This window comes from Rhamphochromis longiceps, linkage group LG12, assembly GCF_057381845.1.
Source record: "Rhamphochromis longiceps isolate RC_006_pf linkage group LG12, R_longiceps_female_GT1.1, whole genome shotgun sequence".
Taxonomy (NCBI): Eukaryota; Metazoa; Chordata; class Actinopteri; order Cichliformes; family Cichlidae; genus Rhamphochromis; species Rhamphochromis longiceps.
Window position 1 is genome coordinate 44308341 of NC_140568.1, and position 17724 is coordinate 44326064.

The 17724-nt window shown below is 45.2% G+C and overlaps 2 protein-coding genes across 2 annotated transcripts; one reads left to right on the plus strand and one right to left on the minus strand.

The window, feature by feature from the left end:
• The first annotated feature begins 219 nt into the window (after positions 1–219).
• Positions 220–12929, plus strand: fbp2 (fructose-1,6-bisphosphatase 2). The gene is made up of 7 exons (XM_085426546.1): positions 220–504; positions 1513–1675; positions 2947–3039; positions 3850–3990; positions 5073–5210; positions 7616–7735; positions 10860–12929. The coding sequence occupies exons 1-7, from the start codon at positions 332–334 to the stop codon at positions 11043–11045; spliced, it is 1014 nt and encodes a 337-aa protein (XP_085282672.1). The 5' UTR covers positions 220–331; the 3' UTR covers positions 11046–12929.
• Positions 12113–16136, minus strand: ctsla (cathepsin La). The gene is made up of 8 exons (XM_085426544.1): positions 15993–16136; positions 15010–15146; positions 14806–14928; positions 14441–14593; positions 13441–13665; positions 13068–13236; positions 12800–12917; positions 12113–12511 (listed from the first exon to the last, which is right to left on the minus strand). Exons 2-8 carry the CDS (start codon positions 15136–15138, stop codon positions 12412–12414), a joined length of 1017 nt encoding a protein of 338 aa, XP_085282670.1. The 5' UTR covers positions 15139–15146; positions 15993–16136; the 3' UTR covers positions 12113–12411.
• Positions 16137–17724: the final 1588 nt, after the last annotated feature.

Genomic DNA, 17724 nt, shown 5'->3' on the forward strand with positions numbered 1-17724 from the left:
TGCTGCAGACCTGCTGTCAGGTTCATGTGAGGTTAAACGTCCCAAAGAGCTGCCACGTCACCCCAGCCTCGGGCGCCTGTTGTCAAACAGCCTGTAAACCTGTTGCCTAAATGAATTAAAGAGCTGATAAAAGTGTTGTGCAGGATTAAAGCGTGCCAGTCTGCAGCTGACACCCGACACCACCTACACACCCGCTCTTCCACTCGGCTGCGCTCACAAATAGATCAGCTCAGCTTCACAGTTCTGGGCACGTAAAGGACGAGGCTCATAATGAGGAGGCTCAGTCGTAGCTTGCTGCCCAGCAGGAAGGACAGAAGAACCAGGATCCGGCATGTCGGACCAGTCGGCGTTTGAGACGGACGTATGGACCCTGACCCGGTTTGTCATCGAGACGGGGCGCCAGGCTAAAGGGGCGACGGGTGAGCTGACCCAGCTCATCAACGCCATGCTGACGGCCATCAAAGCAATTTCATCTGCTGTGCGTAAGGCAGGCTTGGCCCACCTGTGAGTATCACCTACGTACAGAGACAGTTCAGCATGCGGGGACAAAGCTGTGCGTGAACTTTGCTGTTGGAGGTCGGCCTCCGTCACAGAGCTGGTGGAGCGACTGGCTGTTTGTGTTCAGTGTAGGAGCCGTCACAGATAAATCTCCTCTGATTTCAACACTGCACAATAAGAATGAACGGAGGCTTTGTGCTGGATAAAGGTCGCACCGCTGCAGTGAAAGCAGCACACACAGCTTTGTGTGATTTCAACACTCTAATCGTGACTTTAATAAAAGATGGTGCAGTGAAAGGACGGAGCTGTGCGCATTGTTAAAATTCTTTAAGGGCAGGGGTGTCAAACACGCGGCTCCGGGGCCAAAACAAGCCCATCTGAGGGTCCGAGTTGGTCCGCTTCACGACTGAAGTGTGAACAGAGCAGCGATTTTAAGATCTGGACAAATGGCTCAAATCATAAAAGCATAAAATGATTTAGTGTGAAGTCACAGATCTGCTGGTCCGACCGACTGGAAACATTTACCACATTTAATTAAACAAAGCTCGTTTTTCTGAAGACATGTCATCATCATTTTTCATTGGATATCTTAATAAAAAGTGTCCATGTATGTCACATTGTGCAGGAGTGTCAGTGGTGGAGCCCGCCTCAGGTCAATGTGGGGTTGCAGGCGTGACCCTGACAGCCCGCTTTACAGTTTAGTGTGTCTGGTTTGTTTAAAGCTGCAGGCGGATCCCAAAGCACCGCCTGCTGACATCGTGCCCGCCCGTGAAGAAAGCATCATCATCAGAGAGCTTACATAACCAATCACAGCTCAGCTTTGTTGGCAGTGAATGGAGTTCGCTTCACACGTGATCTCCAGTTGAAGAAACCACTGTGGGGGAAAATGCAATAATGAATTTTTCTGTGACTAACTGAATTTCTCTGCTCAGCCGGATGTGAGCAGGTTTGCTCTCAGTCAGGTGTCCTGTGTGTGGGCGTGGCTAACGTGTGGCTGCTGATTGGTCCGTGCAGGCAGGGTCTGGCGGGCGCTGTGAACGTGACGGGGGACGACGTGAAGAAGCTGGACGTGCTGTCGAACGACCTGGTCATCAACATGCTGCGGGCCTCCTACAGCACCTGCTGCATGGTGTCTGAGGAGAACAAGGAGCTCATCGTCACCCCCCAGGAGAAGAGGGTAAGCAGCCACCTCACAGCCAGGTGTCTCTGTTCCACCCTCACAGGTGAGTCCATCTTTATCCTCTGATGAATCACATCTGTGGTGATGGGCGTGACCTCGTCCAGTCAGTCAGGACTGGTGTGACACCTCACCACATCTAAGCCGGGGAGATCCAGCTCAGTATGAAGAGAAGATTTTGCACAACGAGGAGCCGAGCTGTGGAGCATCGAGCTACTTTACAAGCTTCAAGGTTTTCTTTTAATTTGTCACCATTTTAAACCAGACAGTCGGTCCGTGTCTCATAATCACAGCACTCAGATTAAATTCAGTCAGCACAATACAGCTTTGTGCTGTTAGCTTAAAACTCAGTCAGATTTCTCACACTTGAATTGATTTATTATGGCAGAAGAATTCAGTTAGAGTATGAAATTTAAGGTTGAGGAGTAGTTGTACCGGCGGATGTCCACAGTCCGGAGTTACAGAGAAAAAAGAAATGTTCCTTTGTGCACAGATTTATGGCTCTAACTGTATTAATCACCCACAACATCGCAGGTGGACGAGTGAAATCTGGGATCTGGATGTTTGAATGACGTCATGCATGTTCTGTCTAAGGAGCTCGGAGACAAGCCCTGTGGGAGTGTCCCCAAGAGGGTCATGGACCCCCTATTGATCCTCCACCTAACTGTACGAGCCACGGTGTGAAAACGGGTGTAGGTCACAATCAGCCAAGGTTGCAGGTGAAGCCCAGCCCCAGGCCCAGGATGTGAGTGGGCGTTCAGGCGTCTGGGAACGATCTCAAAACTGGATTATAGATGACAGACGGTTGGTGTCATAAGCCCCGCCCTCTGTTTACAGATGGCGTTCACAGTGGACATAGATGCTTCTTTCACTCCTCTTTCAAACCATCTGTCCTCTCTGTCCAACATGTGAACATTGGCATCCTCAAGAGTGACCTTTGACCTTTAGATGCAGGTGGATGGCCGTGTTCTGTACTAATCGCTCACCGGCTCCAGTGATGAGCGAGTCATGTGATCAAATATGTGGGACGTGTTGGTTCTTTCAGTGGCTGTAGTGACGCATTAATACAGCACACTGAGTGATAAACACGTTATTCTGAAATAATATGATTCCAGTCTAACAACCGACACTTTGTTTATTTCCTGTTTACTTCCCGTCTCTGCCCCTCACCCCCAGCACTGGTTTTAGATGACTGCATGACTCATTCACTTTTATTTGGAATTAATTTATTATTATCGTCATATTTCATTATTTAGTGTGTTTCTCCACAGGGGAAGTATGTGGTCTGCTTCGACCCTCTGGACGGCTCCAGTAACATCGACTGCTTGGCGTCCATCGGCACCATATTCGCCATCTACAAACGGGTGAGTCTGAGCTCAGTCTCGCCGAATCATCTGCATCACAAACATTTTGCTCCCGAGTCAAGGAAAACAGCCAAATCCTGGTACTGAATGAAGTCACAAGTATTTCAAACCATCAACAGTAAAATATCTGAGTACATTTACTGTGATTACTTTAAATATATTTTCATTATACAGCTTTTGTGCTATTAAGTTACTTATTAGTTACTTGGGTAAACAGTCGCGCATCAATGATGCTGTGCAGTAATAACAGGACACACAGTGTCCACACTGATTTTATTCCTATTTAAATATTAAGATTTCCTGCTTCTCCCACCACACGCCTTTTTATCGATCACTCCGCTACCACGTTTTTCAAAATCCAGGAAATGTTCTCATACTGTGAAGCTGCCGTCTGTAACAGAACCATCTATGTTGCTCAAACACACCTCGAGTCTTTAAAGGCTTCTGGGATTTTCAGAAACTTCAGATTTCTGCAGGGTCGAGGTGCAGTAACATCCTGCAGACACAAGAGGGCGCTGCTGCCCAGCTAAACCTGGCTTCTGAGCGCTTCTGATTATTTACAGCTGCAGCCTGCTGAGCTTTTTCAACATTGCACAACACCCAGACAGGCCTGCGTGAGGTTTATACCATGAACCCTGGTGTGATTCATCCACATGTTTTATTCTGAAATGAGAAAAACGTTAATCTGATGTCAGTTTGTGAGTTTTTGGTCTGATGCTACAGTCTTTGTCCACTGAGGCACTCAGTCTGTGAGCAGTTTGCAGATAATCTCTCAGGTCTGCTGTTGTTTTTCCCTGCTGTGATGTTCAGATCTCAGAGGGGGAGCCCACCGAGAAAGACGCCCTGCAGCAGGGCAACAACATCGTGTGCGCTGGCTACGCCCTCTATGGCAGCGCCACCCTGGTGGCCCTCAGCACAGGCGCCGGGGTCAACTTCTTCACGCTCGATCCTGTGAGTACTGCGGTCACAGGTTTCCACACCTCCACAGAGCGCCACGTGACGTTACCTGAAGGGCCCTTTTCTCTCATGGCTCCTTGTGTCAGTGATAATCTCATAAACTCGTGGTTAATCCCTCACAGTCGTGCTTTTCCCGTTTCTCTGGTTTATTGTTTCTGCCAAAGAAAGCAGACACGATGCTGTCAATCATCCCTCGTGAGGCACATCTGCACAGTGGAATCACAGGACTGTAGACACACGTCAATCCTTTTAGCTTTGCCACAATGTTTCTGGCACCTCATCTCTGATTAAATCAGTTTTCATCATCTCACTCGTGTCACATTCTGGGTTTCAAAGGTAAAAAGAGTCTAAACAAAGATCACGTACACATCTTCTCATCATTTTTCAGCATCTTGGGTCTTCTTGTCTCAAATATGCAAATTTCCTGATGCTTCCTGTTTTACTTCCTGTCTGTCTGAGTGTTTTTATTCCTCTCACCTGATGCTTCCTGTTTCTCGTTCTTCAGTGAGCGCACGAGTCCCGTCTCCCTCTCTCTGTTTTCCTTCCTGTGAGTTTTCCTGTTTCAGCCTGCGTCCTTCATCACGTCCTGCTTTGTGTTTTTGTCTTTTGTTGTTTAGTGAAGAACTTTGATTAATCAGCTTTTCAATAAACTTCACTTTTTCTTTGATATTGAGTTTTTTTGGTCTTTAAAAACATTTTGATCAGCCTTTTTAAAAAGCAGGTTTAGTTATGATATCGTTGAAGAAATGAGTCTCGATGCAAACAGAAATGTAGGAAAAAGAATTTAGTCCAGAAACCTCCGGAGGTCTCGACAGCTGGAGAGAGTAATGTTGTCCTGCTGAGGAGGATTGTTGTCCTTTATCAGGTATCATCAGTGTTTACAGTCGTGTGTAATGCGGCACCTTGACTTTGTAATTTAAACACCTGAACTCTTCGACCTGAGGATTTTGCTCTTAAAGGAAGGCACTGGCTAACATCTGGATTTGACCCTTTGGCGCTGGTTCACTTCTGCTGATGTTTTTCTATCCTGATCATTTCTATTGTTTCCACTGAACGTCTAACTGTTTTCTTATCAGGGCGTCGGCGAGTTCATCCTGACTGAAAGGAGCGTGAGGATCAAGCCCAAGGGGAAGATCTACAGTATGAACGAGGGCTACGCCAAGTATTTCCACCCCTCCATCAATGAATACCTCAAACACAAGAAGTACCCCGAGGTAAGAGCGCGCACGGCGTCCCACTTACTTAGAGCGCGTTGATGGTTTTAAATGTGATACCTTTAACTGAAGCTGCAGTAGAAATGCGAGCTATCGACCCACAGCGCATCTGTTCAGGTCTGCCGGCTCAAAGCTGAATCTAACACTCCTGCAGCCACAGTTCACACACAAGCAGCTGCTCGCACTCGTCATGTGAGTCCTGACGAAGCATCCGCAGGGCTAGAACACATTTACAGACTCACAGGCACAGAGAACATGTTTGTTGGTCAGTCTAGTGTTATGGTACGTGTATACTTCACTGTTAGACATGCTCAATAAAACCATTTCATTTGCTTGTTGGAGAAATTACTTCAACCCTATATGCACATGCAGTGCATTCTGGGTGATTTACAGTAAAAGACTCTCAATGCATTTGTGTAGCGAGAGCAGGTAGAGGTTACCTATGCCCTGAAACATGTGACGGGCAGTCAGCGGAGCGTGACCGGTCGGTCAGGCTGTAGGAAGGAGTGGCGGCTCGGTCAGCTGAGCTGCAGGATGGTGAAACAGCTAATGTGAGTGCACATCCTGTTCCTCAGGAAACTGCAGCAGCTTCTCAACTGGAAACTCTGCCTGCACACGCACACTCAGCACTTTGTGAAGCCTGCGCTTGTCATGAGCGTCCTCTTCATCAGCCCGGGATTCGCTGATGCTCTCGTTTTCTCATTTCAGTTTCCTTTCCCTTTGATTTTTCCTAAAAAGCAAAAAAACAAAACCCTCCTATGTGCTTTTAGAATAACTGAAAACTCAAATTAAAAGTGGTGCATTGTGTCACGTGTGAGACATGACTCTGTCGACGCTTCATGGGTTTGGTTTCAAACACAAAGACCAAGAAACTCCACACAGCAGCTACAGGATGACGTCTCGTCACACGAATCTATAGGAAAACAACCTCTGTGGGATTATGTGTATTAAATGTAACGCTACCATAACAAACTAGCACTCTTACATGTTCACACAGCATAAAACACACACACACACACACACACACACACACACACACACACACACTAAGGTGGGTATATTCGAGGGTGGTTTTGTGTTTTTGCAAAAGTCCATTCTGCACACGCTGCAGTTCCCATCAGGCCGAGTTTGCGTCACAGCAGATTTTCTGCTAATATCTCTTCTGTGAACACTCATTCATTCACATTACACTTCACACAGCGCATCATGAGCCAGCACAATCCGTCAGTGACCACAGAGTTACTCACACTCTGTTTCTTTATGAAACAGCAGATCTTCAGTCACGAGGTTAAAGTGAAATCAACACTTTCTGAATGCCGCGCAGGGAAGTTTTCAGTCTCTGCTCCTTTTTTAAACCCGTCAGTTTCTCACCTGCATGAAGGATCGTTCACAAATGTAACGTCTGCATTTGAAAAAGCTTTATTTGTTTACAGCGGAGCAGCCGTACAGAGTCAGGTGACCAGATTTCAACACTAAACAAAACTCGCCCTGATCACTGCTCCCAGATCAGCACCCCTGCTGCTCAGGACGTCTCTCTCAGCATTAATATGCTTCAGATCATAAATCATACGTTCACACGTCACACCCTCGATAACTTCCCCTCACTCTCTGCTCGCTGCTCTTTCTTGTGACTTCGTTATTTTATTTTAGGTAGTTTCGCTCGAGGTGGATTTTTTTCTTTTCTTTTCGTTTTGATCGTGTGTCATGTTTGGGAAGCCCTGCTTTACTTTGCACACACACACACACACACACACACACACACACACACACACACACACACACACACACACACACACACACACCCTTATGGGATGTGACTCAGCAGGCACATGACTCTACATCATGTCGTGCCGGTCAGAACACGAACCTCGCTTGGTGGGAACTCCACACACCTTCGACTGCTCGCGTCACATGACGTCGTCACATTTTAACCTGTTAAACAACAAATTCTGAGAATAAAGTTCACTGAGAAGAATATTTAATCACAAAGTCATTTCATTCAGACGTTACTTACAGGTCAGTTTTTAAAATGCACTCGTAGTGATAAAGCTGGAGTGTTGAACTCAGGTTTGCCACGGTGACACGCTGGTCACATGACGCTGTTGCTCTACAGCTCTTTGTTTTTAAATGGTTGTAATATCTGTAATATACAGTTATTTGACAGTGACCACAGGAAGTAGATAAACTAACGCTTTACATCCAAGAATCAGCCAACATAAAATACCAGTCACAAACTGGGAAAACTGTAAAGGTCACAGAATCTCTGGGAATGCTAATGCTAATGCTAATGGAATCTGTGTGTTTAAATTTATTTCTTAAAATAAACCAAAATGTGATGTGGAGCATAGAAAATGTGAAAGTCACATTTAGTTTAGTGACATTTAAGATGAATTTCTCTCCTGCAGGACGGCAGTTCGCCCTACGGAGCGCGATACGTGGGCTCGATGGTCTCAGACATTCACCGCACCATCGCTTACGGAGGGATCTTCATGTATCCGGCCAATGAGAAGAGCCCAAAGGGAAAGGTAACCACTGAGAAGGCTGCAGCTGTTCAATGGGGACTCGTTGTGCTTTTGAGTGGCTTTGCATGATTTACCAATCAGAATAATGCTTATTTATCTTACACGGGGCCTTGGTGTAGCAGGTGTGCCTGACATGAAAGTGATATCGACTCTCACTGACATCACGCAGAGCCCAGAAGAGGAAAAAAAGTTTTCAGAGCAGTCTGAGGTCTGAGGTTTTGGCTCTCGGGGATTTCTTGCTTATACACTGAACTCATTATCTGAATCTTTGGCTGTGTTTAGTATCAGCACGCATCAGTAACAGTGTGAAGAGCAAAGCAGGTCCCCTTTAATGGGTTCACTCCACAAAAGAAGAAACAAACGTGTGTTTCAGTTTTAAATTTGTTTTAACTCCAAAAGTTTGATTGAAGTTTTTGCTCCAAAATGAAATGACTCTGACTGTGACGTGTGACCAGACACTGCCGTGGATGTGTCCGTGGACTAATCCAAGGTTGTCCTGAGATAAATGAAGCTCAGAGGCAGCAGAGACTGGTGGTAAAGAAAACCCACAAACCTCATGTGTCAGTGTGCATCCAGGCAGCTTCCCTCTGTGAGCGCTTCAAACACAACATCTCTCATATTTCCACCATTATTTCCTGGGCAAACACGAGCTACAGCTGCTGAGCGCCAGTTTCAAAAACAGCAGCAAATAATAACTCTTAACATATGATTAATATATTATAAGATGTAAACTGAATACAGGGGAAATCACAGGCAGCAGGCAGCTGTGAACAAACCTGTGCACTGCAGTGAAGACGGGAATATGAAACTCAGACTGTCTAGTTTCAGCACATAGTCACGACCTGCTCGTTCACTGCCGGTGTTATTATTGAAATACTGACGAAGAGCATTTAAAAGTAACCTGGAAACAAAAAACTTTCACATTTTGGCCAAATTTAGGGTATTTTTTTAATGCTTAACAAAAGCACCACGTAAACTCCCAAACATGCCCCCCATCAAAAAGTTAATGTCTTTCACAAGCAGGTGTCTGAATTCTGATCTGACTGATGTATATAGCTGAATGTAACAAATACAAATATATAAAACACTAAATGGTAAATGTATTTGAATAGTGCTTTACTAGTCCCTAAGGACCCCAAAGTGCTTTACACATTCACACACTGGTGATGGCAGCTACATTGTAGCCACAGCCACCCTGGGGCGCACTGACAGAGGCAAGGCTGCCGGACACTGGCGCCACCGGGCCCTCTGACCACCACCAGTAGGCAAACATGGGATTAGTATCTTGCCCAAGGACACAACGACCGGGACTGTCCGAGCCGGGGCTCGAACCCGCAACCTTGTAACCTTCCGATTACAAGGCGAACTGCCAACTCTTGAGCCACGATCGCCCCCTTACACTAGATCAAATGCTCCAGCTGAGAGCTTTTAGTGGGGATAAAACACATGCTGTCAGCGTGCCATAGCGCTCCAATAAAGACACTCTACATGACCTTTGGAGGTGAAGTTCTGTGTGCTGGACAATCACCAGATGTATGAATCTGCACAGTTTTATTGCCCCACAAATCGAGCAAATGCACTGCGTTCTGGTTTTTCATAAGTCAGCGCTGTGGGACGGACGCCTTTCCAAAGCTCAGCTGTGAAGAAAGAGGAGAAGGCTTTCCTAAAGGTCAAGTGGCGGTTGAAAGGTCACGAATCAGAAACGGTTTATGTGGATTTGATGGACACAAGAAAAGGAAATGCAGCCACAATAAAAACTAAGAAACTACTCCACTTCCCAATTCTGAGAGAATTTTCTTCCTTTTTTCTTGTTGTCATTCTCTAATATTGCCAGGAATCAGCCCACTACATGTGAGAGTCAAAGAAACAAGCGTGTCTCAGAAACAGAATCCAGGCTTTAAGTCTGACGTCATTATTTCCGGGTCCAATCGCCACTTCAGGGCCCAAAGTCACACAAACACTGCGGCATCAATGAGAGTTAAAAACTGTCTAAATTCTTTCACCTTTAATAAAATGATCAGCGTTGCTGCTTTACCAGGTGTAACAAAGTTTAACATCCAGGCATCCATGAAAACAGAATTTATTACATTTAACAGAGTTAGAAGTTAGCAGGAAGTTAGCTCGCTAGCTTCCACCTCAGCATGATATAGCATGTTCTGACTGAGAGATTTATGAAAGAACTCAAACGTACAGCTCTGCTATCACTTCCAACATAAATGAAGACAGAAACTAAACAGCAGTGACGTTTGTAGGGTTACTGAAGTTGGGCTAGCTGGTATATAATGATGTGCTACGTGATCGCTAGCGACACAGCTACGTTAAATTCAAATCGTATTTGTCACATACACAGTCATACACAGTACGATATGCAGTGAAATGCTTTGCTGTGACCTAAAGAAAAAAAAAAGACTATGAATAGGATAGGAAATAAATATGGAAATGAAAAAGGGTAAATTTAACTAGGAAGGAATAAGATAAAATATATAAATTAAAGTTAAAAATAAGATAACTGTACAACAAAATACACAATATAGAAATATAGAACAATAACAGCAGCTGAGGATAAACACAGTGAAGCTGGAGGATGAACGCTAACTTTTCCCCACCCGGTAAAAGTTAACAGGAGCTTGTTCAGGTTAAACAGATACGAAGCATTAAAACATGTTAAAAACACAACAGCCTTAATAAACATTTGGACCCGGATGCAGGGTTCATGCGTCATCACTTAGACGATAACAGATCGCGCTGGGACCTGTGCGTGTATTATGTGAGGTTATTGGTGCCTCTGATTGTTAGTATCCCGTTTGTTGCGTGTCCAGAGTCCAGCACTCATTCGGTTTTTATCCGTGATAATTAAAAACTACACATGAACACGAGTCTGTCCTGATGATCGCCTGCGACATGTTGGTGGTCATCTGCAAACTGTAGCTACACAAAACTGGAAACGTGCTGTTGTGAGCCTCGGCTGCGCACTGTGAGGTGGTTATCAGTCTCAGAGTGAATATTTACCATCTTTAGAAATGATTCAGCGGTTCAGATTCCGGCTGTGACCTTTAGCTGTAAACAGCTGCGCTGATCTTTTCAATATTAACGCAAGTGTGTCCTTTTTTTCTTCTTCTCCTTGAAGCTGCGGCTGCTTTACGAGTGCAACCCCATCGCCTTCATCATCGAGCAGGCCGGTGGCCTCGCCACCACGGGCACTCAGAGGATACTGGACGTTCAGCCTGAATCGCTCCACCAGCGGGTGCCCTTTGTCGTCGGCTCACCTGATGACGTCAACGAGTACCTGTCCTTCGTCAAGAAGTTCTCATAAAGCTGCGGGAGCTTCGATTGGCTGAAGATTCTTAAAATGTGGTTTTCTCACAGTCGTGACCTGATGTTTTCTGCTTTAACGGTAACAGCTAAATATTCATCTTAACCTTAAATAAATAATTAGATTTATTAACTGTGACATCATGATTTATGAAAGCGCCTGTGTTGGGTCATATATGCTGCATAAAAACAAAGAAATATGACACCAGAAAGAATCCGGGTATCATTGTTTTTGACTCTTTTTTTTTTTTAGCAAAAATCCTCTGACTGTTGCCACGTGCTCAGAGGGACATGTGATTTTAGGGTTTCCTCTGCACGATCGCAGGGCCTTTAGCTTCCAGCATCCTCCAGCTGCAGAGGCCACTGTGGTTATTTAGTGCTAAATAAATAATAAATAAATTAAATAGAAAAGTGAGAATTCACATATCTTTAACAGTTGGCCTTAAAATACCACGAACCAGTACGACAGTAATCAGCTGGGTTTTTGTTTTGTAATCTAAAGCTATCACCATAATGTTGCTAGCATGAATGTTAACTGAGGTTTCATCCTTGTTAACATCTGGTAATCAACCAGTAGAAGTCAATAATGATCATCAGTCATGAAGTGTAGTTTTTAGGTGCTTTTTATACTTGAAATGTTTGGTGGTTTGAAGTAAAGAGCCTCATCTATTGACCACAAGGCTGTTGGTTTGATCGCTGGCTCCCCCTGCTCGTATGTTAGAGGCGTCTTTGGATGAGATACTGTAAGTGCTCAGATTTATGAGAAAAGCATTATGGAAGCAGTATTTACTGGGTCATGTTTCCTTCTCACTTGGCACCTTTGTTGATCAGAAATCCACGAGATCCCACATACTGTGAGCTCGTTAGCCTCATTGCTTTACATTTTAAAACCAGCAGAAGCACAGAGCTTTGTTGCATCGCTAACATTAGCTAACTTCATTAGCTTTCTAGAGCAATACTGTGACTTCTGCAGGGACAGAGTTTAACGTTGATGTCAGTTTGATTATAATCAGATGAGGAAAGCGCTCGGGGTGAAACACGTCTTTAAAAACAGTCCTGAGTCCAGACTAGTGTTTTAAAACTTTAATTGATCACAGTAAAAGTAGAAAAGAAATCATTTACAATGACCATAGCAAGCGGTAACGATCACTTACCTAGTACATATTTACAGAGAATAAAACAATGAGCTAATTTTTTCCTGACAACATGAAGTAGCAGAAAACAAAAAAGGGCAATTTCCCTAAAATCAGTGTTATTGGTGGTGAGACCTCAGAATCTCCTGCGTGTCTCACGTCGACTGCAGCGTCGTCCCTCCTGTCCAGAGTATTAGAATAAAACCACTACGGTGCTACGAGGTGGAGCCGGCCTCACACCAGAGGGTAGCTGGCTGCGGTCGCAATACCACAGTGGTTCTGTCGGTCTTTGGCCATGTAGACGTAGCCTTTGTCTCCCCACTTCTCACTCCAGCTGCAGAGAGATAAGAAAACAAAAGTCAGGAGGTGACTGGTTTTGGTTCCTTTGTGATGCAGAGACGACGATACAAAGGGCCTGAAACAGTCCTATTTACATTAGAACGACTCTCATGTCAGCAGAGCGTTTTGCATCAGGCTGAGAAGTCTGTGACATTTAGGAGCTTTAACACCAACTGGAAGTGAAATTCATCAGCATTGAAAGGAAGACGTGAAACTACTCTTGTTGAGTGGATTTTACACACTTGAAGGCCGAGCACGCTGCAGCTGTGAAAGCCTGACTGACCTGTTCTTGACGATCCAGTACTTCTTGCCGTCCACATCTTCTCCCTCAAAGCCGTAGCCCACCAACAGCACGCCGTGGTCCAGCTCCTCGCTGCTGCAATCTGGCTCATAGTAGATTCCTGAAATTTAAAGCCACGAGTCAAACCTGCAGCTCAGTTTGAGCATGAAACCTGACGCAGGAAGATATCGTCAAGTCAACTACTCCTCTCCTGTCCGTGCATTTTATAAGCTTTAAGTTAAAATGTGTTTTATAACTGGCAAACACCGACCTGACTGGTAAAACTGGAAAGACATGTGGCCAGCATCAATGGCGACTGAAATGGGTCCAACAGCAGCAACGGCCTTCATCAGAGCATGCTCACTGCCGCTCTTAATGTCTGTGAACCCGGTGTCATTGACAGAGTTGTACTGGGGGTCGTAATGGCACTTCTGGTCATCCTGTAAGAGGGAAGGTGGTGGTGAGTGAGGATAACACTGAGCGCTGAATCAGTGTTCTGTGGTTAGCTCTTTTCTTTAAAAAACTAATAGATGAATTAAATCAGTGACTCAATTATGCCGACAACTGATAAGTAAACTGCTGACAGGTCAGTAAAAGACAAATTACTTCTTTTCATTTGTGCTGAGGACACGTGAGATACGTACGGTTCCCAGGTAAGGGTAGGACTCCTCAGAGTCCAGGCCCTGGTTGTCCTTGACGTACTGGAAGGCCTGGTCCATCAGACCTCCGTTGCAGCCCTCGTTACCCTCGGGTTTGGAGCATTCCACCAAGTTCTGCTCGCTCAGCGACACCATCTTGCCGCTCTTCTTGAACTGCTGACCCTCCAGAGCTCCGGTGGCACTGAAAGCCCAGCAGGAGCCACACTGACCCTGAGGAGAGCAGACAGGACACGATGATGGTGAAGAAATGAAAGCACACAATGTGAGAGTTTTGTGGCTGTAAACTTCTGCATAAACTTAAGAGCAAAGGCAGAGGGGACTAATCGAACGACAGAAAAGAAACGTATACACCCGCCTGCTGCACCTTGGCCTGTTTACAGTGAGCTGGCTCCACCTGTTTGACAGCACCGAGTGAAAAATGTATGTCAAGGGGCAGAGAGAACAGGCTGTGCACTCATGGAAGGAGGGAGGAGGGGCATTGGTGTGAGTGCAGTAAATAGATAAGCTGACTGCTTGCAGGGTATTTATTATCTTCTTGCAAAACATTTACAGCAATGCCCTTCAACACATTTGGAACAATGCACATGACATCAGGCTTAATGCAAACAGCTGATGTAAAGAGGTGCGTCTGCATCTCCAGCAATGCAAATCCTGAAGATTTGCATTGTGGAATTTTACTGAAGGAAAACGGACCACACTGTGGTCATGAAACCTGCAGGTTGTGCAGGATGACTCAAAAAAAAAAAAAAAAAAAAAATCACCTAAAGGCATTTATCAGACAGCCACAGCACACCTGATGATGCACCAGTCTGGTTTGTTACAACCACACGAGGTGTCACCTGAAAAAGCCTCCGTCTGCCTCCTACTTGCAGCCTGATCTAGTCTACAGTCTGTAAAAACCAAGGAAGCTCCACCTTAATTACGCATGTGCTGCCACAGGGCCTCGAGCAACCAGGGTGAAAAAAACCAACAAAACAGCTGTTACCTGGTCCTTAACGGGAGTCACGTAGCCCTTATCCCTCCAGTCCAGAGAACGAGGGGCCTCCAGGAAGTTGGGCTCCAAGAACAGGGACCCCTTCACCTTTCTCTGTGCTTCATGCTTGTAGCCGTTCATGAGCTGCCTGAACTCCTCGTTGGTCTGTGGGAACAACGTCAGGAATGTAAATAAAGCGACATCATGCTGCACTTTACACCTTCAAACTTCTAGATCACCTTTATTTTTGCATGAGCCATGTTTTCCAGTGATATCTCCCTCATTCATCTTTCCAAAGGTTTAAAAGAGCCTTGATAAGTTTCACCATACAAGAGTGCGTGCCTGTGTGTGTGTGTGTGCGCAAACCGCTGGCTCACCATGTCTCCAAAGTGGTTCATGCCCAGGCGGTAGGTGTGTTTGCCCATGGAGTGCTCCAGGTTGTGCAGCTCGACCGTCTTCAAGTTTTTCTCCCACACCATCCTCCTCCAGCCCTCCTCCTTCTGCAGAGACAAAACTCAGTCAGGCCTCCTCCGCTGGACAGAAGAGCACCAGGTTTTACAGAAAGAACAACAATGCATCACCTCGTGGTATTTTTTAGCGTGCCAGCTCTTCCACAGGTTCCAGTGCTCATCCAGCTGTGGGTCCAGATGGGGGGCTGAGAGGACCGAGCTCAGGCCAACGGCCAGTGCAGCCAGCAGCAGCTTCATCATGGCTCCTACTGCAAAACAAGAAAACAGCGTCAGGATCAGATTTCAGAGGCGCGATTCTGAAGAACTCAGTCCTGGAGGTCTTCGCAGAAACACGGTTACTCAACACAGTCCTTTTCTTATTTATCACAATGACTAAGTAGTAAAACACATTCCCGGCAGCGCAGTCATATCCTTCCTCCCCCCGGGCCAAATGTGGGGCAACAGTTAGGCCAAACACACAAAAGGAGCCCGCTGGATCCCGGGAATAAAAGAATAATAATAATCATCAAAGTGTATCCAAGAAAATCGATGCTGCAGATTTCCTCATCGCCATTTTCCTGCACATTCCCGAACGGAAACGAGGCCAGACCCCGACAATGAGCAGAGCCTGTTTGTGTTTGTGCAGAGTCACGGGATCGGCTGTCCCGGCGCAGAGCCAAGAAACCGGGCCGTCACCGAAACTACTACCAGGAAACCGAAAAGAAAACCAGAACTTGACCAGCATCCGGCCAGAAACACCACCTGATCCACAGCGGGACGGGGTCCCGGCTTTTCTTAATCTATTTAACGCGAAGAGGCGAAAAAGCAACGATGGCTGCCACCGAAGCACAAACCGCAGATCACAGCACACACAGCCGAACGAAATACAAAGCGATGGGTGTGATGGAAACAACAGCAAAATGTTGATTATCATCGCTAAAAAAAACATTAAATTAAAAACGTGCTAAATTACAGATTTTTAAAACGGACACTGGCACGATGTTTATGCTAGGTTTAAAAGGCGAAAGAAATATCCCACAAATAATTCTGATTAAACTTCCTGTTTCCAAAACGTAACCGTCAGACCTGAAAACGAGATTAAAAACTTCACTTACTCTAAAAATTCTCGACGCTGAAAGTGAAGAAAAATAACCTGCTGCAGTAACGCTGCGCTAAACTTTATAAAGGCTGGACGGACACCCAGCTGCTCCGAGGCTGCCCTGTGATTGGTCCGCTCTTGTTTGCTCCCAGGCTCCGCCCACACGGGGTCTGATGTCATCATGGCAGCACGTGATTGTCCCCTCACCAGCCTGCGGGTAGCTGTTGTTGTTGTCGATAGTTTTTTAGATAAGCGCGATTTTAAAAAGAATCGATTTAATCAGCGTGTTCTTGTTTGAACGTGTTTTCAGTCGCAGAGCCTCTGATTCATCCCAATGCTGCTCAATACCGCTGATTACAAGACAGAAGTATTCAGGAAAACACTCAAAAGTACACCCAGCAAACTATTGGTAACAATGATTAGTAATAACGATTTATTCTGTGTGACTGAAAACACGTCTGCTTTTGTACTTTTATATTTCTGTGGTGTGTGGGGGACTTTTAAAAAAGTTAAACTGGTAAATAAATATACTGTTACTGAAAGTGTGTGGAGAGACTGAAGTGAAACCCCCACAGAGAACCAGGCCTGCAGGTTTTCTGCTGCATTTGTTGTTTAACCAGAGGAGGAAATTAGAGAAAGGCTTCCAGATTCATCTGCAGACATGTCGTTTTCTTTGTGTGAAACTGCGACTGCAAAAATAGGTATGGACAACAAACACCCACAGAAGGCCTCTCAGTGAGTTTAAAAGTTGCACAACAACAGCAGCCTGAGATGGAGGGTAAACACTAACAGCTGAATGTTTGTTACTGGGTCATAAAGGAGATTTGTAAGGGGGGAAGTGGTGAATCTTTAGTTGTAGACAGTGTTTGTGTATGTTTTAGTATTTTCCTTCAGTGCACCCCGCCAGCACCAAATTTAAGGTTCACTCCAATAATTTTGCTGAAGTAAAAACAGGTTAAATTAATCCCTTTTTAGGTTATTATTTAATAAAAATAAGAGCTGATGATGATAGATGGAGAAGCGTAGATGATATATGATCATATCATTTACTCTGTAAAATGAAGACGGTGCACTCTGCCATCGTTTCCAAAGTATACTTTGTGATCCTTCAGGTGTTAGACTGTAACAGCCTGACAACGACCGCATTAACATACAGAGCAGCAGAGACGGGCCACATGAATATACATGAACACTGACCCTGAGTCAATCAGTGTTCATGTGATTGATAAGACTGAAGGACTCTGAACAGGCAGAGCTGTGATAGTCTGACCTCAGGAATTACATCATGACATTTAGGTTTTTATTACTCTGCAGGTTCAGATTTAAAATGCACGTAAACTGTGATGCACTAATATGTTACAACTTTAAAACACAATGTGTGGACGTTTACATATGTGCCCACTGTGGCAGGTCCGTGTGAATAAGGGAGCAACTAAAAGCAGCTTCTTCACATGATAATGCATCAGCAACAGCAGTACAAAACTGCTGCACAAACATCAAGTTCGCTCTGGATTCTGGAGGTTTTGCTGGTGTGTCTGTGGTGTGATTTCTGCACGTGTGCTCATCTTAATACCTGGACTCTTACTGGCTGTAGCTCAGATGAGTTCAATTTATTTTCCCGTGTCCAGAATCCTTCCTCACTTGACGTGGCAAAAAACGCTGCCATGGACGAGCTGCTACAGAAACAACAACTTTATAATTTAGGACCTCCGAGATCTTTCGTGCAGCCCATCAACACGAAGATGGAT